This window comes from Oscarella lobularis, chromosome 14 (assembly GCF_947507565.1).
Source record: "Oscarella lobularis chromosome 14, ooOscLobu1.1, whole genome shotgun sequence".
NCBI classification, from domain to species: domain Eukaryota; kingdom Metazoa; phylum Porifera; class Homoscleromorpha; order Homosclerophorida; family Oscarellidae; genus Oscarella; species Oscarella lobularis.
The window spans coordinates 364,701-386,707 of NC_089188.1; the positions used below are offsets into that span (position 1 = coordinate 364,701).

Genomic DNA, 22,007 nt, shown 5'->3' on the forward strand with positions numbered 1-22,007 from the left:
TTAATAGGCACTCCTGCTCCTCACGGCGTCTACACATATCGTTGGTCCGACGGTTCGCCATTTGTGTATTCGAACTGGAATAATTTGAACTTTCACTGCAAAACGGAATTATGTGTCGCCGTCATTCCTCGATGGAGTGCAGCGTCTGCTTTTCATTATCGTATGAGTTGGTCTGTCGTATCCTGCTTGTCTCGAAACCGATTCATCTGTGAAAAACCGAGGAGTGGGTTTAGTTATTGTTTTCGAAGCTTTATGAAGAGAACGTTTGTTTTTGTCGTAGATCGCGTCAAAACCGACGTTCGACTTGTCGACGGCGTGACTCCGAATCGCGGCCGCCTTGAGGTTTTTGTAGATGGTGAGTGGAGCCGCGTCTGCATAGGGCCAAATCGTATGCGAACGGCGTTCGCAGTTTGTCGACATTTGAATTACCAAAGTCCTTTGTTTGTCCGAGCGTTGAACCGCTCCGTCGAAGAAATCAGAAAAAATTTCTCTCACATGGTTGATTGTTCGTGGAATGAGGCTCTCAGCTGCACGTATGATAGAGCCACTTGCGAAGTGGAGATATTTTTATCATGTCAGTCCGCTCTAACCCGTTCAATTGGAGTACGGCTTGTAAGGGGCAAATGGAGCAGAAACGGATTACTGGAGGTTTCTACTGATGGAAGTTGGAAGAAAGTTTGCGGCCTTGACAAACGCGTACTATCAAAACTACCTCAGGCTACTTGTAGGCATTTGGGATTCGATCGTGGAGGGATGAGATTCATTCCTGCTTCTAACAGATGGGGTGATTCTAAAACGTTTTACGGTGTCTGTATGTCCAATTCAATTAAAAAATGCAGTTTTAAAAGATTTTTCAACCGCTGCTTTGACTACATTTGGATCGAATGCTATAGATCAAAATGGCAAGTCAGGCTTATGGAAACCGTTCATAATGTGCAAGAGACAGAGGGAACAATTGAAGTTTTTGTCTTCGACAAGTGGAAATTTGTCTGTGAAGACAAATGGAACATTAATGCAGCTCAAGTTGTTTGCAGCGAGTTAGGCTATGAGAAGGCAATCTCGGCGAAAAGAAACTCTGAATTAACTTCAAGCAACCGAAAGTTTTCTCCGTTGAAAGTGCTTTGTCACGGAAGGGAAACAGCTCTTAGACGCTGTACGCACTTTGAATCTAAAACCAGTCGCCCATGCAACGCTGCTGGACTTGTGTGCAAAGAAAAAGAATGTAAGGAAAGCAATTTATTTCCTTTTTCAATAAATTTGCAGTATACTTATTTATAGATTGCCCAACAGGGTGGTTTTTGTTTGCCGACTACTGTTACACTGTTTCCCATCGCATGCCCGCTAAGGACAACGGACAAGTCATGGAAAGTGGAGGATGTGGTCCGGTCAATGGTGTTAGTATTAGCAGTCCTCACGAACCGGCTTTCGTGCTGTCTCTTCTTGCTGACATTGAAAAAGATGTTTGGATTGGCTTGAGGAGGCAAGGTGGCGAAGTATTTAGCTGGAGTAACAAGGAACCTCTAAGGTTCCTATGATTGGACTGAGCGACATTTTTTTTCTTACGTTGCGTTTTAGGTACGTCTTGTGGGCTATTGGAGAACCGAAAACCTTTCATAGGTGCGTTGTGATTGACCCTCTCGATGGCTACTGGAAAACGGCCGATTGTTTGGTTAGAAGACAAATATTATGCAAAGTTGCTCTTGGTAAGATGTTCAATTTCATTTTTGAACATACCGCATGACACGCCTTTTTTTGTTTTGTTTTTTCTAGTCAACATTAGTAGAGAAATTCGTGAAGCTACGGATTTGTCAGCAACAGGTTTGTGCGGAGAGCACGAACTGAACTTCAAAAATGCGTGCTATTATTGGTCTAAGGAAGACATTGAGCTCGTATCGCAAGAACGCGCTCATCAAATTTGCGAAAATCGTAATTCTAGTCTGGCTTCGATAGACACTCTGCACGAAAACGCTTTCATTGCAAAGGAAACATCACCGGTTAAAGGATCGCTCTATTGGATTGGTTTAGTCTACAATCGTACCTCGGTCAAAAAAAGCTTTGAATGGCTTAGTGGGGCTATGGTCAATTTCACCAAGTGGGCAATGTATGAGCCAGCGGTACAAAATAGAAACAGTCGGAGTTGCGTTTTGTTTGGATCGAACGGGCAAGAGTTTGTTTGGTCTGTTTCAAACTGCTCTAAAAAGGCTGGATATATCTGCAAAAGTACATTAGGAAGCTACACTCTAAGGCCATTTTAATGATCAGTTTGTTATAGGATTGCTGAAGAAATCTGATGAAAGTATATCAACTGCGTCTAAAACTGCAAATGGAAGTAAATTTTTTTTAAATTTTATTCTTTGCCGAGATCAGTTGTTTCTTTAGCTGTTTACATATGTCATAACGGTTGGACGATGCTTGGCAACCGCTCATGCTTCAAACGAATTAAGCAAAAGAAGACGTGGCAGGATTCTGTGACTAACTGCGAGATAATGGGAGGCTCTCTGGCCAGAATTTTGTCTGTTTCAGAGCAGGACCGCCTTAACGCTAACATTCTCAACAGTGAAGAGGCTTGGATTGGACTTAATGACGTTTTCAATGAGGGCTTTTACGTTTGGAAAGACGGTTCGTCTTTAGTTTATGTGAACTGGGGTGCGTCGGAAGCTGTGAAGAACGCTTCCTTACAAAGGGAACATGATTGTGTAGCTGCATCAACACGTTTTTGGGAAACAGCAAATTGCATAGAGAAAAAGCCCAGCGTTTGCTTTATGAGTGCAAGTCTAGGTATGTCAAACGATGCTATAAGGAGCCTCTTTTACTGCGTGACGTCTATAGATTATGATGAGTGCTACAACAACACAAACAATTGCCACGTGAACTCAACTTGTGAAAATACATTATCTTCTTATAACTGCATCTGTAATCCTGGCTTTACTGGAAGTGGGACAACATGCAAAGGTTAGATTATTACTAACCAGGTGCAGATTTTCACTTTTTTCTTGGATTACAGATATCGACGAATGTGATCACATCTGTAACGATAAAAGTCAAAGATGCATTAATACTGTTGGGTCATATGAGTGCGTTTGCAAAAATGGATATGCAAGCAATGGAAGTCACTGCGTTGATTTGAACGAGTGCAATTTGGCTAACGAATGTCATCCCCAGTCAACATGCCTAAACGAAGACGGCTCTTACCGCTGTATGTGTGTACCTGGCTGGACAGGAAACGGTAGTTTTTGCGCTGACGTCAATGAGTGCGATACACTGAGACCATGCCATTTAAAAGCAAAGTGCAGAAATCAGATTGGTTCATTCGTGTGCACTTGCCTGCATGGCTGGAAGGGAAATGGTTCCATCTGCGACGACATCAACGAATGTGACGTGAATAACTCATGCCATTCGAAAGCCACTTGCACAAATGAGGATGGCTCCTACTCATGTACTTGTCTTCGAGGCTGGACTGGAGATGGATTCACTTGCAACGACACTGATGAATGCTTCGTTGGAAAAACGTGCCATCCTGGAGCAATGTGTAACAACACAGAAGGATCGTTTCAATGCCGGTGCAGCAGTGGTTATAAGGGCAATGGAACCCATTGCGAAGGTACCTAAATAAAACTCTTCATTAAGTTTGCTCTTTGTGAAAGTGGCAGTATTGTCTTGCAGTTGTTGCAGTCGCTTCGAGATCTCTAACAATGATCGTTTTGCCAGTCATCAGCTCGATTACTTTGATCTTTTTTGCCATTTTCATTTTTGTTGCCTATTCTCGACGCAGAGCTCAACGCTTCAGCTGGTCGCCCTTAGGATCTTTCTTCGCCGAACCACCCGACCGATGGGAAGTTAACCGTGGAGATATGACTCTGCTCGAGAAGCTGGGCGATGGCTTCTTTGGCGTTGTGCACAAGGCGTATCTTTTTCACTGTCCAAATAGGGGTCTTTTGAGCCGACTATCCATCCTTTCGAGCCAATCTCGAAATGAGTCGGGTTCTTCTGCAAGTGAGAAGTCGGTTGTTGCTTGTAAAATGCTCAAAGGTATACTGGCCTCGTTTTTCTCTTCTTATCAATTTTGTTTATAATGTTCATTTGGAGTAGACGTAGTTTGATAATGTGCCTCTTATGGTTGTAGGATCGAATGTGCAAAATGAAGATTTCCTAGAAGAAATCAAGCTGATGAAGCGGATTGGTCAACATCCTCATATTGTCAGCCTAGTTGGATGCATATCGACAAGCACGCCTTTCTGTCTTATTGTCGAATACTGTCTGCACGGTGACCTACTCAACTACCTCAGAAAAGAAAGACCCAATGTGAGCACGGCCGAAGCGGTACTTTTAACCACAACAACTCAGTCATTTCTTTTGCATTAGCGTATTGAACAAGACCAACGGTCGTCAATCTCCATCTCCAGCTTTGAAATTGAGGAGCGTGATGTAAACTCTTTAGCAGCAGTGTCGTTGACTATTCTTTTAACATCTGTTTTAGGATGAGACGCTCACATCGCCGCTCGACTGCGACTCAGTTGAGCATCATAAGCGTGATATAAATGATGATTTGAGTCAAACTACAGACTCGGACTCAGCTACTGACGGTACGACTAGAAGTCAAAAGGTAGCGGCACAAAAATTTATTTTACACAGGTGAAGGTGAAAGCGGCAGCAGTGTTGGTTGCAAATGGAGGTCTTCCGATTTAATATCATTTATGTGGCAAATTGCATCTGGAATGGTGTGCTTATTAAGTAGATAGATAATAACTTAGAACTTATTCACTCTGCTTGGTTGGCACTTTTAGGAATATCTTGCTGGGAAAGGTTTGGTTCATCGTGACTTAGCGTGTCGAAACGTGCTCGTGTGCGAAAACGAACTTCTTAAAGTATCCGACTTTGGACTAACGAGATCCGTCTATCAAGATGGCGTGTATTCTCAAAAGACCGCGAGACGTCTCCCTCTACGATGGATGTCTATCGAAGCCATGACGCATCGTCTCTTTTCCGAACAGAGCGACGTGTAAAACTAATCTTTGATGATTGACTCAGAGCGCGTTTTGCTATAACAGATTCTCGAATGTATAGGTGGTCGTTTGGAGTAGTCATGTGGGAAATATGTACACTCGGTGAGCTTAGCCATGTGATTTTTCTCTCCATTGAACATTTTAGCCCTGTAGGCTCTTTTCCCTATCCTTGCGTATCAAGTGAAAAACTCCTGTCGTATTTACGAAGAGGTAACCGGTTGAGCTGCCCAGACAACTGCTCCGTTGACCTGTCAGTAATTTGTTTCGTGAATTATGGCCGGTTATTTATTGCCATGTTCTTGCAGGTACGAGATGATGTCTGCATGTTGGCACGCCGATACTGAAAAGCGCTCATCATTCTCGAGTCTTACGCAGCATCTTGGAAAAATAGTAGAAGCAAAGCAACCGGGAAAATACGTCGTGTTTGATGCTACAAGCCCTCATTGTTCTTGCGAGGAAATGGAATCAGGGGATGAAACAATGGAGTCGGGAAGCGATCTTGATTCCTCTGAGATCAATGAAAAACAGTAAAGTTTCCTACTTTCAGGCTAGAAGCAATTCTTTTGCGTGTGGCTGTTTTTGTCGTTGTTGTTTTTGTCGTTGTTGATAATGTTACAAGTATTCAAGTCAATTGTTGGATCACCTGCTAAGAGGGTGAAGTGTTCCGTTAACAGCGTGAAAATGCTGACTACTAATACTAAATATTTACCGTCTGTGCAACAGAACGACTGTTAGGTTGTTTTAAGGTATTTCTCTATCCTAATACCTAAAAACTACATCTCTATGATGAACAGTAAATGAAAAAAAAACCTGTGAAAAATAAAAACCTGTGGAAGAAATAAAAACCTGGAAATGAAAAAACCTACTATGCTACCCTAGAAAAAAGAACAGCAGGAACTTGATAACAACCTAGATTACCTTATAAATCCACTGACCTAAAATAAGCCTATATACTAATTAATCAACCTAGATTACCTAAAAATCCACAGAATAATGGTCTAAAGCACGTGGCGGCTGCTAGCTAAGCACGTGAAGAGGAAAAGAGCTATAAGACTACTATTCAAACCATCCTACCCTACTAGCAGCCAAAGACTAAACCTTAGTGCATAGGGAGAGGACCTGTGCAAACTAACGTAGTGATGCAAACGAAGCACGTGAGGGAGGAAGTGCCATTACTGCATTATACCGATTTGTTGTCCCGCTACACTCTCTGCAACGTACACAATTGGGCTTCGTGCACTGCAACGACCACCAGCCCTCACTCGCGAACCCCAACCCGCCCTTGATTAGACTTTTTGAAATCAGACCTAATGGCTAGACTGTCGGAAATTTTTCTATGCCCGCCAGCGTGGGCAGTGACATCGCAGGCATTCGGCGCCGTGTACGTCACAAAGAGCCCCGCCCCTAAGTGCACGCCTACACCAAGTGGGGCCCCAATGGGTGACCTCATCGTCGCGCTGACACGAGGCACTCTTCTACCTTTCTTCTTCGCTCTTTCGTCGCGAAACTAAAGAAAAAGAAGAAGGGAATGAAATGAAACGAAGTGAGAGTGCACGTGATGAGGGATCGGCGAATGGCGAAAGGATTACGCGAGCGTCGTCACGTCCGCGATCCGTGTCACGTCGCCGCTCGTAGCGAAAAAGGCGCTGGAGAGCAGAAACATCCACGCGCGCGCTCTACGTTGTTTTCCGCGTTGCGACAGGACACAGGCATTGTCGGAACGCGCCGCGCGGACGAAAAATGAACGGGAAGCGTGCGCTTACCTATTGGCGTGCTTGAATCTGGGCTGCTTGAGCTGCAAAGAGGCGAAGAAGTCGGTGCGATGAGCGTGCATCGAGCTGAGTCTTCTGAGAGTGTGGATTGAGACGAAGCCGGAATTCTACTACGGGACTCGACTAGTCGTCGTCACGTGATGAACTTTAATGGCTTTTTCTAAGGCGAGAAAAGATTCCTCGTCGATGCGACTGACGTAGGAAGTTTACTGCATAAGAGATATTGCGTCCAGCTAGTTGTTAGAAAATCGGGGCTCCATTAGGGAAAAACCGTCGTTTGGAGGCATAACTTCATTCAATATACTCTGACGGAACGCAGGTGAGTACAAACAAAGATTAAGAAGCCGTATGACTAGTGAGAGTGAGACAGAACCCTTTTGGGAGGTATGTCGTGAAACAAAACCTGCAGTAACGCCCAAGCAGCGATTTGAGCCTAGAATCTGTCAAATAGAAGAGGACGTTCGTATCTACCCACGTGTCCTACCTCGTGGCATGTCATAAAGAAAAAAACGTCAGAAAAGACATCATTATAACAAGACATACTCACAGTCTATCGTTTCACGTAGAGGCTCTTTAATTGCTATTGCTTTATTTATTTTGTTTTTTTTTATTGGCCCACGTGCACAATGTTTGTAAGACTCGCTCTTGCACATCACCTATCCCTCTTTTCGAAGCCTCGTATCGGCCAGCGGATGTGGCTAGAAGCCAAACTTAGAACCATTCCTAAGACTTCTTGCAGGCTACGACACCTTTCTAAATTTATTTTGTCACTTAATGATTTTTTGACCGTAACGATTGGGACTCGCAACTATACCTATCCAGCTCCTTTGTGCTCAAGAGAACGCTCAATGCGATTTGGTCACAACAGAAGCTGCTCTTCGAATTACAAAGACGCTCTAGCCTTAGTTGAAGCGTATTTTGCGCAGAATTCAATCAGCCCTGTTCAAATGATTTTTAAGGCGCTAAGCTGTGATGAAATTAAGAATGGAAGAGATTCTAGATGCATGATGATATAAAATTCGCTCTACGCTTCAACAGAAATAGAACCAAACACAGGCGATAAAAAATTTATCGTCAGAGCTATCGTTCCAGCAACTATCCCAGGATTACTGATTGTGGCTCTTCTGGTTGTACTGTGGCGCAAGAAACACGTATTTTTGGGACGTCGTCCGCCAATTAAAGACGCATGAGTCTGTCGAGCTCGAACTTCAGACATCAGCCAATAAGCTCTGGGATTCCGAAATGGTTACCAAGATAGGAAACTTCAGGGTTTGTCCTAGACGTCTTATAGTAGCGAAAGATATAGGAGAAGGTACGTTTAAGAGTCGCGGCAATCACACCATGCATCTGCACGTACGTAGGTAACTTTGGGAGAGTCTATAAATGTCAATTGGATGGGAATACCGCTGCTGCAAAATCAGCTAAAGCAGGTACGTAGGTACATATATTAGGAATTTTCTGATTTAATTATAACTGATGTAGGAGTTAATGTGCGGGACTTCCTAATCGAAGCCTTTTGAATAAAAAACCTTCATCATCCAAACGTGATGAAGTTGATTGGCATCTGCTGTTCACCTAATCCTGAAGACGAGCAATAGTACAGGCCTTTAGTATTGCTTCCTTAAATGGTTCTTCAAGATTTGAAGACATATTTTAAGAAAGCAAAGAGTCCTTCATTCGCTCAGTTCTGCAGCTAATGATGAAGATAATAAAGATAGGAATCGCAGTGTAACAGTGGCTTTAGGGCTACAGCATATTGGTGATAACACAATATATCTTTAGCTTTGCAAACTGCTGCAGTTTGGCTATCAAATTGCCAAAGGAATGAAAAATTTTGTAGGGAAGATGATACTGCATCGAGATTTGGCTGCCCGCAATTGCATGTATGTTCTATTTACTGTTTATAGCGCATTTACTCGCAAATGTTTAATGAAGCAACTCTAGGGTGGACTTGGATCTGACCATCAAAATATCCGATTTCGGATTAGCTCGAGTATTGCAAGAGGACAAGGAATATTACCGGATTACACCTGGCAAATTAAGGCAATCAACTTCCTATTCGCTGCGTAGCACTCGAAGGATTAACAGACGGAATATTTACATCAAAAAGCGACGTGGTGAGTCCCTATCGTAGTGATGTGAAAGCGTCTACTGGTTCCTATCTACTTATTCAGTGGTCGTATGGGATTACGTTGTGGGAGGTGATGGCGATGGGAAAGACTCCATATTCCGGTGTACCTATTAGCGATCTCATCAAGCTCCTCAAAGAAGGAATGCGTCAACCAAAGCACTGCCCTGATAGAATGTAATTGATTATGCTGCTACTGATGTAATGATATTTGTACTCTATAATCTCATGTTCAAGATCATGGGGCGATTGTTGGAAGGAAGACCCAGAGGAGCGACCGTCATTTCCGCAGCTAGTCAATAATGTCATCGAACTGATGTTGGCCAACAAAGAAGGGGGTTACGTAGCAGTTTAGTGACGTGTAAAAGTCGGCTTCATCGTACACTTATTTTGGCCTGTTGGGGAATAGAGCAGACTGCATTAGCCTCACTTTTATTCACAATGTTATATACGGTTTTTAGTTACTGTGTACTACTGTTACGTCCGCCAATACGTAATCAATTACATGTCAAATTAAGTTTCTCGATTACACTGTCAGTTGGTAGCAATTAACATTAGAGCAGAAAGTATGATTCTGATACTGCACTTTTTCCTCATCGTTCTAGTCTCAAAACTTGATATTTTAAAAAATGGTAGCGTGCGTTAAATCTTCTCGTTCGGTTTTTCTTTCCCGTTTTCTCGTTCTTCTCGACCAACGGCGGTATGTTTTACGTTGGTAATGGTTCTCAGCTAGACTGGAGGGGTGTTGTAGCTCTTCGTCTTGCTTTCCAAGTCTCGCTTGGCCTTGTAGCAAAAGAGCTCTTCTCCTAGGCTTGCTCTTGCACTCTGCGTAGTAGTCGACTGTGCCGTTGCAGACTGTCTACGTACCACGACTTTGCTAGATAGCTATGAAAGTCGACAGTTGCATGCCTGAGGAGAAATCTCTGCGTCCTCACATTTTCACTCGTACTAGACCAAGAGAAATGATACATGTTTCTTTCTATTTTAAAACGATTGTTTTAAGATTACCAGGGTGAGTTCTTTATTTTCGTGGCGACTTCCACAAGGCCATGTCAACACATTCCAACCTCACTGTGTTAGTAGATTAACTTTCGCTAGCAATTCCAAAATGATTAGTTTAATTTTATTCAAAACATAAATATTGGTACAAGTGTACTACTATATATGTTCGTTATATTGATCTTTCTTTAGGATGGAGCCATCTGTCATGCAGTTTTTTGTAGTTTTAATTCTCTCGCTCTTCGCCACTCTATTGATGCTCTTCGCCACGATCCATCTTCCCAACGTCTCACACTACCGCCGCACTGCCAACATCTCCAAATCAAACACATTCGAACTGAGTTGCCACGGACCGCACTCGCTCCTCGTCTGCTCAAACAACGCACGCAACTACGATGAACTCTACTTCAAAGCAGCCCAATTCGCCACAGACGACGATTTCATCACGGAACCACTCCTCCGTCGCTTCCACGACACTTGCGCCGTTGTTGGCTCCTCAGGCAATCTCCTCAACTACGAATTTGGTGCTGAAATCGACTCGCGCGACGTCGTGTTCCGTATCAATCTGCCTCCTATAAAGGGATACGAAAAATACGTTGGATGTCGCGAAGGCGACGTTCTCGTTCTTAATTCTTTCTTATCGCATTGGCCTTGCCATGACGTGAAGCGTTTTTTTGTGACGAGTCATCGGAATCCGACTGCCTATGCGGAGTTCGTGAGAAACTGTTGGACGCGGTATCGACGTAAGACCTACGGTATGGGACCTCGCGTTTTTGAATTGAGTAATCGCCTGTTTTACGCTTATGGGCGAAAGTATGGGACTGCTCGGTCGCGGTTTTGGGTTGAATTTAAGTGGATGTTTCCAACGTCTGGTTTCGATACTGTTGTGTTTGCTTTGCACTTGTGTCGTGAAGTGCACATGTATGGTTTTGGGTTGCGAGAGGCGAAGCGATTTGAGTATTTTAATAATGCGACTGTGAAAGAGTTCGGGTTTCGCACGATTTTTCTGCTGAAGCGTTGTTTTTTACCGACTATGCTGATGGTAGGCATGATAATTCTCTCGTCGATTTGTCGTGGGAGGGATACGGCAAATTGATTATTCACGGACCGTCTCTTCTATAGAAATTACCGTTAGCCTCTTGGAAATATTCAATTTACGTAATCGTAATGTAATTGGCAAGGCTTTTGCTGTGAGCAATGCTATATGCTGCAATGGGCATCTTTGCTTTGACAGATGCTGATGTAGACTGTTGTCTAAGTGTGAATGAAACAGATACATTGGTTGATTGCATTGCAGGCGCTCACACACAAGAATAGAGTGATACTGAAGTAGCTAGTAGGAACACTACCGTAAAAATCGTCTGGTATCATACTCATTTGTATTTTCTTTTACAATTACGCTTTGCCAAAGAATGAGCCGTGCGTCTTTTCCTTTCAAGCGCTGAAACGCCTACCTCACGTGCAGCGCATTTTTCGCGCCATACGTGCAGCACGTGATTGTCCGGAACTTTTCGTGACATCAATGACACGTGTCAAACTCCCGTAAATATAGTTGGAGCAGCACGACGACGAAACGGCTCTAGGGAGACCCGCTCCAGCTGAATTTATTGCTGCTGGCTGTAGTTTAACCTCTCATTTCAGTCTTTACCCGATGGCGAAGGGAAAACTCGCTTCTACGTCGTACCAGTCTTCTTCGAGGCTCAATCGTTCTGCTTTCCTTCGTCAATCGTAAGCCGATCGACTGTTTTTCGCATGTAGTCGCTGCCGGTCGTCCATTTTTCTCCAGTTCGCCGAACGAAGACTCGACATGACACGCAAAGATGGCGGTGTTGCGGGGGCGTGACGCGGTGTGCGTTCGCGTTTCGCTATAGTCTAGTGTCTCTTCTTAGGCTTCGAGGACGTTCTTTGGCCGATCAAGGCTCTTCGGATCTGTTTCGCTTGCAAAAACGACTTCGCGTGAGTGGGGGCCCCTTTTTTCGACCAAGCACTTAGACGAATTGTCAGTGGTTTAGAGTCTAACGTTTCTCTCTTTAGGCAAGTGTTTCTCGCTTGCGCTTTCTGCGTCCACATTTGCAGCTAGAAGCCGTATCATGCACGTTTTCGCTAATTCCTTTTGTTTTTAGCACTTTCGAGGGCGCCCTTTCAAAAGTAAACAACTCTTTAAAGCATTAGGGGTCGGTTGCTCTCACGTCGCAAAGGAATCGGGCTGCTTTAGTGAGTGGGGCCCCTTTCAAGGAACATTCAAAAGATGAGGCGAGGTTAATTTTTCTCGATCCTAACGTTTGTTTCTTTAGGTACTGTATAGATTTTTTATCGTGAACCGTCCAATTTTTCAATGCTGGGCATTGTCAAACGCTGGTAATGACTCTTTTTATTTATTTTTTGCCATTTTTCTTAAAAGACTTCGTTTTATTTAGGTGTACTTACGTACCTGTTTTTGTTTAATCAATCTTTTATTTCAACCTAGGTTCTTCACGTAATTAATTAATTAATGGGGCGAATTTCTTCAATGCTAGGCGTGGTCAAACGCCGGTGGTATGGCTCGTTTATATTTATTTATTGGCATTTTCTTATAGACTTGTTTGATATAGGTGTACCTACGTACTTGTCATTCTATAATTAATTTGGTATTAATCTTTTATTTTATTGTAGGTTCTTCGTGTATTTTCACTTCATTTTTTTTCATCATTTACACGTCATCTTCTTACACTTCAACTTCACCTAATCTTCACCTCGTCAATCATCTTACTTTAGGCATCTATAGAGAAATGAGAGGCAGTTAGGGTAGAGGATTATTAATTAGGGTAATTAATTAGGTAATTAATTAATTAATTAATTAATTAATTAGATAGATAGATAGATAAATAGAATTTTTTATTTATTTTTACTAATTTCATTTTTCTTGCAGGCGTCCTGATGAAGGATCGTCGCCTCAAAGGAAGACGACTTTCAAATAAAGGTTTCTGTATTAATCGATGTCTTTTTTCCGTACTTCTTCTTTCTTTAGGGGGCCTAGGTGCGGACGGGATTGTGCTACGCCCATTGAAGACGTCTTATGCAGTACCTGTATATTTTCCTTGCGTTTTCTTTTGCTTCCTTTTTTTTTAGATTTAGGGCGGATGCAAGACGGGAAGGCAAGAGGACGACGTTGACGTAAGTGAGGGACGAAGATTAAGGTATCTGTATGTAGTGCTTCCATTTTCACTTGCTGGCTTTTTTGAATAGATGATGCTGACTTGAAGGGGACGAAGACGAAAAAGAAGCAGACGAAGAGAAAGTGGACGAAAAAATGCAAGAGGTATCTGTATGGAGTACTCATTTTTTCTTTTGCTTTTTTTTCTTTGAGATTTAGGTTTTCAAGGACGCACGGTCGAAGAAGAGGGACGAAGACGATGAAGACGAATGATGGAGACGAAGATGACGTGGACGAAGAAATGGCACAGGTTTCTGCATGGGTTGATTATTTTTTCCCTTGCTTGCTTTCTTTTGAGTTTTAGGTGCGCCGGAATGTTGAAGATGATGTAGACGAAAACGAAGTCGACGAAGATGATGTAGACGAAGAATGTCCTGAGGTACCTGTATGGAATGCTTAGTTATTCTTTTGCTTTCTTTTTTATGAGGTTTAGGTTCTCAAGGACGAAGGGATGAAGTAGAAGTAGACGAAGGCGATGTAGACGAAGTAGAGGCGACGAAGAGGACGTAGACGAAGAATTTGCAGAGGTATCTGTATGGATTGCCTATTTTTTCTTTTGCTTTCTTTTTCTTGAGATTTAGGTTATCGACGTCAAAGGGACGAAGTAGATGTAGACGAAAGAGATGTGGACGAAGATATTGCTGAGGTATCTGTATGGATCGTTTAGTGCTTCTCTTGCTGTTTTTTCTTTGAGTTTTAGGACGACGATGGGATGAAGAAGAAGGGACGAAGATGACGGAGACGAAGAATGACAGAGGTATCTGTATGGGTAGCTTATATTTTCTCCTGCTTGCTTCTGTTTGAGTTTTAGGTGCTTAAGGAAGATGAAGTAGAAGGGACGAAAAAGACGTGGACGAAGATGATGCAGACGAAGAAATAGCACAGGTATCTGTATGGATTGTTTAGAGTTTCCCTTGCTTGCTTTTCTTTGAGCATTAGGTCTCAAGCAGGATGAAGAAGAGGGGACGAAACCGGCATTCGCAAAGGTATCTGTATGTAGCGCTCATGATATTTCTTTTGCTCGTTCTTTTTTTTGAGTATATAGGTACTCTATGCAGGGACGACGGGACGACGGGACGACGGGACGACGGGACGACGGGACGACGGGACGACGGACGAGAGGACAGCGTCGAGGACCGACGCAATGACGGTTTTTCAAGGATCACCTTTTTAAGGTATAGATCAGTAGATTAATAAGAATTAAGTAATTAAATTAAATAGATCCAATTAGTCTCGTAGCTAGGTAGCTAGGTAGCTAGGTAGCTAGGTAGCTAGGTAGTAGAATCATCACCAGCAGCACCGAAAGCAGCAGCAGCAGCAGCTGCTGCACCAGCACCAGCACCAGCACCAGCAGCAGCAGCAGCAGAAGCAGTAGCAGCAGAAGCAGCAGCAGCAGTAGCAGCACCAGCACCGGCACCGGCAGCAGCAGCAACAGCACAAGCCGCACCAGCAGCACCAGCACTAGCAGCAGAAGCTGCAGCAGAAGCAGCAGAAGCAGCAGCAGCAGCAGCAGCGGCAGCAGCAGCAGCACCGGAAGCAGCAGCGGCAGCAGCGCCAGAAGCAGCAGTGGCAGCAGAACCGGAAACACCAGCAGGACCGGAAGCAGCAGCAGCAAAAGCAGCAGCAGCAGTAGCAGCACAAGCACCAGCAGCACCAGCAGCACCAGCAGCAGCAGCAGCAGTAGCAGCACCAGCACCGGCACCGGCAGCACCAGCACTAGTAGCAGAAGCTGCAGCAACTGCAGCAGAAGCACCAGCAGCACAAGCAGCACAAGCTGCACCAGAACCAGAAGCAACAGCACCAGCACCAGCAGCAGCAGCAGCAGCAGCAGCAGCAGCACCAGCACCAGCAGCACCAGCAGCAGCAGTAGCAGCACTAGCCGCTCCAGCAGCATCAGCATTAGCAGCACCTGCAGCAGCAGCACTAGCAGCAGCACCAGCACCGGCACTGGCAGCAGCAGCACCGGAAGCAGCTGCGGCAGAAGGACCAGAAGCAGAAGCAGTACCGGAAGCAGCAGCACCGGCATCAGCACCAGAACCAGACTCTTCACCTGCACCAGCACGAGAAGAAGCTCCTTCACTGGATCCAGCACCGGCAGCAATAGCAGCAGCAGTAGCAACACCAGCACGAGCACCAGTACCAGCACCAGCACCAGCACCAGCACCAGCACCAGCACCAGCACCAGTATCAGCACGAGCACCAGCACCAGCACCAGCACGAGCACCAGTACCAGCACCAGCACCAGCAGCACCAGCAGCACCAGCAGCACCAGCAGCAGCAGCAGCAGTAGCAGCACCAGCACCGGCACCGGCAGCAGCAGCAACAGCACAACCCGCACCAGCAGCACCGAAAGTACCTGCAGAAGCTGGAGCAAGTGCAGCAGAAGCAGCAGCAGCAGCAGCGCCAGCAGCAGCACCGGAAGCAGCAGCGGCAGCAGCACCCGAAGCAGAAGCAGCACCGGAAGCAGCAGCAGCAGCACCGGGATCAGCACCAGAACCAGATTCTTCACCTGCACCAGCACGAGAAGAAGCTCGCTCACCGGAACCAGCACCGGAAGCAGGAGCAGCAGCAGCAATAGCAGCACCAGCACCAGCACCAGCAGCAGCAGCAGCAGTTTCAGCACCATCACTGGCACCGGCAGCAGCAGCAACAGCACAATCCGCTCCAGCAACACAAGCACTAGCAGCAGAAGCTGCAGCAACTGCAGCAGAAGCAGCAGCAGCGGCAGCAGCAGCAGCAGTACCGGAAGCAGCAGCAGGACCGGAAGCAGCAGCAGCACCGGCATCAGCACCAGAACCAGATTCTTCACCTGCACGAGCACGAGAAGAAGCTCCTTCACAGGAACCAGCACCGGCAGCAGCAGCAGCAGCACCAGCAGCATCAGCACCAGCAGCAACAGCAGCAACAGCAGCAGTAACAGCACCAGCACAGGCACCGGCAGCAGCAGCAACAGCACCATCACCAGCACTAGCAGCAGCAACAGCACCATCACCAGCACTAGCATCAGCAGCAGCAGCAGCAGCAGCAGCAGCAGCAGCAGCAGCAGCAGCAGCAGCAGCAGCAGCAGCAGCAGCAGCAGCAGCAGCAGCAACAGCACCATCACCAGCAGCAGCAGCAGCAGCAGCAGCAGCAGCAGCAGCACCAGCAGCAGCAGCAGCAGCAGCAGCAGCAGCAGCAGCAGCAGCAGCAGCAGCAGCAGCAGCAGCAGCAGCAGCAGCAGCAGCAGCAGCAGCAGCAGCAGCAGCAGCAGCAGCAGCAGCAGCAGCAGCAGCAGCAGCAGCAGCAGCAGCAGCAGCAGCAGCAGCAGCAGCAGCAGCAGCAGCAGCAGCAGCAGCAGCAGCAGCAGCAGCCGGACCGGAAGCAGCAGCACAGGCATCAGCACCAGAACCAGCTTCTTCACCTGCGCCAGCACAAAAAGCAGCTCCTGCACAGGAACCAGCACCGGAAGCAGCATTAAAACCAGCTTCTGCACCGGCACCAGTACCGAAAGCAGCTCCTGCACTGGCACCAGCACCGGAGGCAGCAACTGCGCCAGGATCAGCACCTGCTGCCCTCGCATCTGCAGTAATACCGGAAGTAGAAGCAGAAACTGCACCGGCACCGTCAACAGACCTCCACCAGCTTCACCAGCACCAGCTATATCTGCATCAATACCCGCGCGAGCACCTGCAGGAACTGTACCATCAGAAACAGCAATCAGCGGAAGTTCTCAAAGGAAACGATTGGGTCGATCCGACCGATCCCAACATCATCGCCGAGAATGAATTGCTCAACGCTGCGGCGTCGATCAAAGCGGCGGCGAAGAAACTAGCGCTCCTAAAACCGCGCGAGAAGAAACACGAAGCCGATGAGACGTTGAGTTTCGATGAGCAGATCCTGGAAGCGGCGCGCGCCATCGCATCAGCGACAGGCGCGCTCATCAAATCGGCGACGGCGGCACAACGAGAATTAGTCGCTCAAGGAAGAGTAAGAAGAGAAAATAGCACTTTGTATTTAATTTAATTGATTGAATTTAGCTTCGTCCTGGCGTTCCTGGTTCCGATGATAGCCAATGGGCCGAAGGTCTTGTCTCAGCGGTACGCACACTTAGTTACAATTTTAAAATTACGAGAATACGAACGACGCGCCGTCCCAGTCGTCATAACAGGCGCAACGGACACGTGGAAAGCGAGAACCGCGTGGACAGATACTGGGGTGAAGGTTTAGGGGTAGGGATCGGGTTTGGTACAAAGCAAACCGAGTTAGAGCGAACAGACGGTGTAGCTAGAGCTGCCGTCGAGTGGAATTCGGGCTCGTTTATTGCGTAACGTGCGCCGTTTTGCCTCGAATACCCTCTCAAACCCTTGCTATACTATTATCGATTGTAAATAGTGTGAAATCTTGGTTTTCAATACTTGTTTTTGACGTCACTTATATAATCCACAATAGTCACGTGCTTACGTTAGCGGCTTGACTCGTTTTTTACGAATGAATGGTAAATGGCTCGAAACGACGGATTCGAAGCTTGAGCGACGTCAAAAGAGTGAAAGAGGTGAGTCTTGAGTAGTTTAGAACCCGTTCGACCGTTCGCAATGGCGCGAAACGATCGAAATCGAGGCGTCGCGTCGCCAAGGTGCGACGCGCCGTGCGAAATGCGCTTGAATCGTTTTGTTTCGACGCAGAATCATGTTTTCGGAACGTTACGAAGCGTTTAGCTGCATTCCGTGGCGTATTTCGAGTCGTTTGCGACGATTTTGATGCGCGAAAAAGGGGGCGTGGCCCTTAACTTTCGCGCTTGCTCCACGAGAAACGGCGCTTCGTATGCCGTCGGCGAATCGAAAATCGAAAACTAGATGATATAGGCTTTCGATCGATGGCACGTTCGTCGCCGTACGTTGCGTCGTCGAGGAAAGACGGCGTCGCAAAGGTGGGGTGATTTTGACGCACGCGAGTAAGCGTGTTTGTTTATTCGACACGTTTTTTTGTCGAAAACTCGCGAATTTTGACACGGCTTTGAGCCAATCTTATAGAGTCATCGTTGGCGATTCGATTAGTCGCGGTCTGGTCGTCGTGCGACGTTTCGTGGCGAAACGGCACGATTTTTAAGTCGTTTGATCGCGAACGAGAAAATTCGAAATTGTTTTTCGATTTTCTCCGTCCCCTGAAGGAATTTGTTCGCGATTATTCCTGGAGAGGATTTCTATTGGGTGGTACGCAAGGGACGAAAAGGTTTGGTGGCCGTCGGTCAAATTTTTGAGTGAAATTTCCACTCGTAAAGTTTTTGGGTTTTTGTACATCTTTGCGACGTTGGCAAAGTGCCTTCCCTTTGTCGGATCGAGCCGAGATTTTTTATCTGGTCTCTCTGACCCCGGAATTGTTGATAGCCAAAGTTTGGTTGCCATAGCAACCAAAAATAAAATTGTTATTTATTTTTTATTTTATTAGGTGTATTTTCCCTTGTGTCAAGCGGGCCCTGGGGGCCCGCAAAAACGCGACAGAATATCCTTCGGGCGTGTAGCTATGTCAAAGACCATCCGGATCCCTATGCAGATGTTGAGGTAAGAAGTTATATCGCTTCAGTTGAGAAACGTCTTCCCTAAGGACTAGGCTTAGAGTAATAACTATAGAGGTATCCCAAGTTTACTCATAGTCCCTTGAGTAATTTTCTATTTCTAATAAAATTACTCATAGACCTTATATTTCATGCTAGCCATTCCTCTGTGGCCAAGAGCGACAAATAGGCCTTTAGTTGTTCCGGACGTTTATCTGCTCGAGACTTTGGCCGACGCCAGGTACTTTTCTTTGTCAATTGTTTTACCGTGTAGTTGTTCCTCCAATCAGACGAGGCAGACGCAGCCATCCCTCTGTGGCCAAGAGCGATAAATAGGCCATACCTCTGCAGAGGCTATAGAGTTGCCTCTCCGCGTAAGGCAGAGCACTGGCGGGTAAATCAGTGACGCCCCTTGGAATTGCACCTGTGAGTGGACTGACATCCCAGCTGCCACTTTCACAGTCCAAGGCTCGGAGCCAGGAGGTTAAACGGGCTCACCCTCCGCGGGGGAGTATGGAGTGACCCCACGAGTCCTTTGACTCACAGCAGGTGCCCACCTGGCCTTGCCTCCCATTTGGGGCGAGGGGGTGGATGGAGGAGAGGGGAAACTCTGTTTAAATTTTGTATCTACATCCGGGACTTTATTCAATAAAATTTGACATCACTCACTCTACTTTATTGTGTGTGCCGCCCTATCTACTTTCCACGCGCCTAACTAGGACCACGTGAGACGCGAGCGCGCGTGATTGCATTATGCGCCTAGTGCTAGTCAAAAAATTATTACGTACTGCAAAGACAAATAAAGTCATTTTCCATTTCGCTGAATCTTTTCTTTGTCATCTGTGTGCCATATGAATGAAGACATATAATCAATTTTGATGGTGGTGACGGTGATGACGTACCTTTTAAAAATGCCAGCTATTGACTTATAGCAAACAAAATGCCAGCTCCTTGCCTTCTATCAATATCTCTTACACATAGCAATCCTATAGAGATAAGAGCCTAAAAGAAAACAAGAGAACGCACAATTAGAAATAACAATGCAATGATCCCCAGAGTAGTTTAATTAACGCTAAAGACGAACGATTGGGCATTATAGCTTAATTAACTCTTGAAATTTTAGTACTCTGCTCCTACTTATCGAACATCATAAACAAACATTAACGCAAAACACAAATAATTTAATGGACAACACCACCATCTATGTTTACGACCATAATTGGTGGTTTATCACACCTTCAACAACACGTCTATCTCCAGGTGTACACAAATGCTGTCTTAAAAAGAAAGGGGAGCTGGCTCCCATCTACCTCATTAGACCCAATTTCACCTCTACCCAAATGATTGTCCCTAGTCAAAAGAGTATTAAATTAATTAAATTAATATAAAAATTTCCTATAAAAGTACACCTGTTTATATTGATCTCTCGCCGTATCCTTATCCCCTTTAGTCGATCCATCTCCTTTTGTAATCCGTGTCCGGGTTTCCTTTCCTCCATCTTGTAGCCTTCCAAATGATTGTTCCTAGTCAAAAGAGTATTAAATTAGTCCTATAGGAGTGTACCTGTTTATATTGATCCCTCGACGTGTCCTTGTCCCTTTAGTCGATCAATCTCGTTTTGTAATCCGTGTCCATGTTCCCTTTCCTTCATCCTGTAGCCAGCCTTCCAAATGATTGTTCCTAGTCAAAAGAGTATTAAATTAGTCCTATAGGAGTGTACCTGTTTATATTGATCCCTCGCCGTGTCCTTATCCCCTCTAATCGATCCATCTCCTTTTGTAATCCGTGTCCGTGTTCCCTTTCCTCCATCCTGTAGCCTTCCAAATATTGTTCCTAGTCAAAAGAGTATTAAATTAATGTAAAAATGTCCTATAAAGTGTACCTGTATATATTGATCCCTCGCCGTGTCCTTATCCCCTTTAGTTGATCCATCTCCTTTTGTAATCCGTGTCCATGTTCCCTTTCCTTCATCCTGTAGCCAGCCTTCCCAATGATTGTTCCTAGTCAAAAGAGTATTAAATTAATGTAAAAATGTCCTATAAGAGTGTACCTGTTTATATTGATCCCTCTCCGTGTCCTTATCCCTTTAGTCGATCCATCTCCTCTTGTAATCCGTGTCCGTGTTCCCTTTCCTCCATCCTGTAGCCTTCCAAATGATTGTTCCTAGTCAAAAGAGTACTAAATTATTGAAGGAATGGGGATTACTAGGCTATACCTCATACCAGTGATCCTTCTTCCTGGTTGGTCCTAACATACGCAAAACAAAGCCCCTATAACATATAAAACTAGGGTGTACTTATCTGATAGAATCCACTGGATGAATCCCATGAGCAAACAGACACTAACCAATAGAAAAATGAGTAACCAGACATCGTACTATTTACTCCCCCAACAACGCCCCTCACGAGACCCTAACGAATGACATACCTGTTTATCTCTACTAGGGGACCATTCCCAAACATCCCAAAAAAAGAACAAGTTTTAGTTTCGAAAAATGTCTCGGTTTGTCTAGCATGAAATTGAAGGTGTAACAGTAAAATATAAAGCAGAGTGCAACGTGAAGGAAAAAAGAGAAGGGTACTTGATGGTGATGATGATGAATATTATCATCGATGATCAAGTATTCTTCTCTTCGTCAATCATACAGAATAATCACAAGGGACTGGCCAACTGTTCTCTCCTGTAATAAATTACAGTGAAATTACAAGAGACTGGCAAACTGTTCTCTAGTGTAATAAATTACAGGAAAATTACAAGGAACTTGCCAACTGTTCTCTAGTGTAATAAATTACAGGAAAATTACAAGGGACTGGCCAATTGTTCTTTCCTGTAATAAATTACAGAAAAACTAAAAGGGACTGGCCAACTGTTCTTTCCTGTAATAAATTACAGGAAATTACAAAGGACTGGCCAACTGTTCTCTCCTGTAATAAGACGGAGGAGAGACGAGCGTCGAAAGAGCAAAGGTTAAATTCGCTCTTTCGCGATGGGGAACGACTAAGACGCGTCCAAAGCACTGTCGCAGTGTCAGCTGTAGCTGTACCTTTAAACTGATCGATCGATTCACCTCTTTCAGGCTTTCCTTCGGTGTCGCGAGGCGAAAACTGCTCGTGAGACCCATTAGGAGGCCTCACTTGCTATCGAGTCGTGTCATGAGCAATTTCGACTCACAAACAGCAATAGAAGCTCGTTCGGAGAGCGGGACGAGTTCGATTCGGCTAGAAAATCCGCGAAAGCTGAATCAGCTGATGTCAAGTGACGTCTTGTCTATATCCGGGTGACTGTTGACGAAAAAGCAAAGTAAATCTTTTAGGATTAATTTTTTCGCCGTGCAATTTTTGCGGCAGTGAAATGGTGAACTTTTGCTAGACGATGGCATTTT

General features: G+C 45.4%; 2 protein-coding genes and 2 long non-coding RNA genes across 5 annotated transcripts; 2 read left to right on the forward strand and 2 right to left on the reverse strand.

The window, feature by feature from the left end:
- The first annotated feature begins 556 nt into the window (after nucleotides 1-556).
- On the forward strand, nucleotides 557-5,542 carry LOC136195368 (uncharacterized). The gene is made up of 17 exons (XM_065984689.1): nucleotides 557-1,222; nucleotides 1,279-1,525; nucleotides 1,576-1,703; nucleotides 1,771-2,220; nucleotides 2,273-2,329; nucleotides 2,380-2,778; nucleotides 2,830-2,952; nucleotides 3,005-3,601; nucleotides 3,664-4,029; nucleotides 4,124-4,302; nucleotides 4,363-4,425; nucleotides 4,478-4,583; nucleotides 4,633-4,718; nucleotides 4,785-4,999; nucleotides 5,065-5,105; nucleotides 5,157-5,253; nucleotides 5,309-5,542. Exons 1-17 carry the CDS (start codon nucleotides 754-756, stop codon nucleotides 5,532-5,534), a joined length of 3,849 nt encoding a protein of 1,282 aa, XP_065840761.1. The 5' UTR covers nucleotides 557-753; the 3' UTR covers nucleotides 5,535-5,542.
- A 4,017-nt stretch (nucleotides 5,543-9,559) lies between these two features.
- LOC136195110 (CMP-N-acetylneuraminate-beta-galactosamide-alpha-2,3-sialyltransferase 1-like) lies at nucleotides 9,560-11,167 on the forward strand. Of its 2 annotated transcripts, XM_065984377.1 has the most exons (3): nucleotides 9,560-9,848; nucleotides 9,907-9,978; nucleotides 10,095-11,167. In XM_065984377.1, exons 2-3 carry the CDS (start codon nucleotides 9,953-9,955, stop codon nucleotides 10,996-10,998), a joined length of 930 nt encoding a protein of 309 aa, XP_065840449.1. In that variant the 5' UTR covers nucleotides 9,560-9,848; nucleotides 9,907-9,952; the 3' UTR covers nucleotides 10,999-11,167. The 2 variants fall into 2 exon arrangements, with proteins under 2 accessions (XP_065840449.1, XP_065840448.1); XM_065984376.1 differs by having other exon boundaries at nucleotides 9,560-9,978.
- Nucleotides 11,168-19,256: 8,089 nt separating this feature from the next.
- On the reverse strand, nucleotides 19,257-20,401 carry LOC136195310 (uncharacterized). Its single transcript, XR_010671868.1, has 3 exons — nucleotides 20,035-20,401; nucleotides 19,528-19,975; nucleotides 19,257-19,465 (listed from the first exon to the last, which is right to left on the reverse strand). It is a non-coding gene; the product is annotated as an uncharacterized lncRNA (long non-coding RNA).
- A 127-nt stretch (nucleotides 20,402-20,528) lies between these two features.
- Nucleotides 20,529-21,904, reverse strand: LOC136195311 (uncharacterized). The gene is made up of 4 exons (XR_010671869.1): nucleotides 21,669-21,904; nucleotides 20,841-20,966; nucleotides 20,676-20,788; nucleotides 20,529-20,625 (listed from the first exon to the last, which is right to left on the reverse strand). It is a non-coding gene; the product is annotated as an uncharacterized lncRNA (long non-coding RNA).
- Nucleotides 21,905-22,007: the final 103 nt, after the last annotated feature.

What these genes read in the sequence shown, in the direction of transcription:
- LOC136195110 (XM_065984376.1), top strand. Translation starts at nt 9,953, where the DNA reads ATGTCAACACATTCCAACCTCACTGT. An exon ending in ACACATTCCAACCTCACTGT is followed by an intron (nt 9,979 to 10,094) that starts GTTAGTAGATTA and finishes ATCTTTCTTTAG; the next exon opens with GATGGAGCCATCTGTCATGC.
- LOC136195368 (XM_065984689.1), top strand. Translation starts at nt 754, where the DNA reads ATGAGATTCATTCCTGCTTCTAACAGATGGGGTGATTCTAAAACGTTT. An exon ending in AAGTGGGACAACATGCAAAG is followed by an intron (nt 2,953 to 3,004) that starts GTTAGATTATTA and finishes CTTGGATTACAG; the next exon opens with ATATCGACGAATGTGATCAC. An exon ending in GTGGGAAATATGTACACTCG is followed by an intron (nt 5,106 to 5,156) that starts GTGAGCTTAGCC and finishes TTAGCCCTGTAG; the next exon opens with GCTCTTTTCCCTATCCTTGC.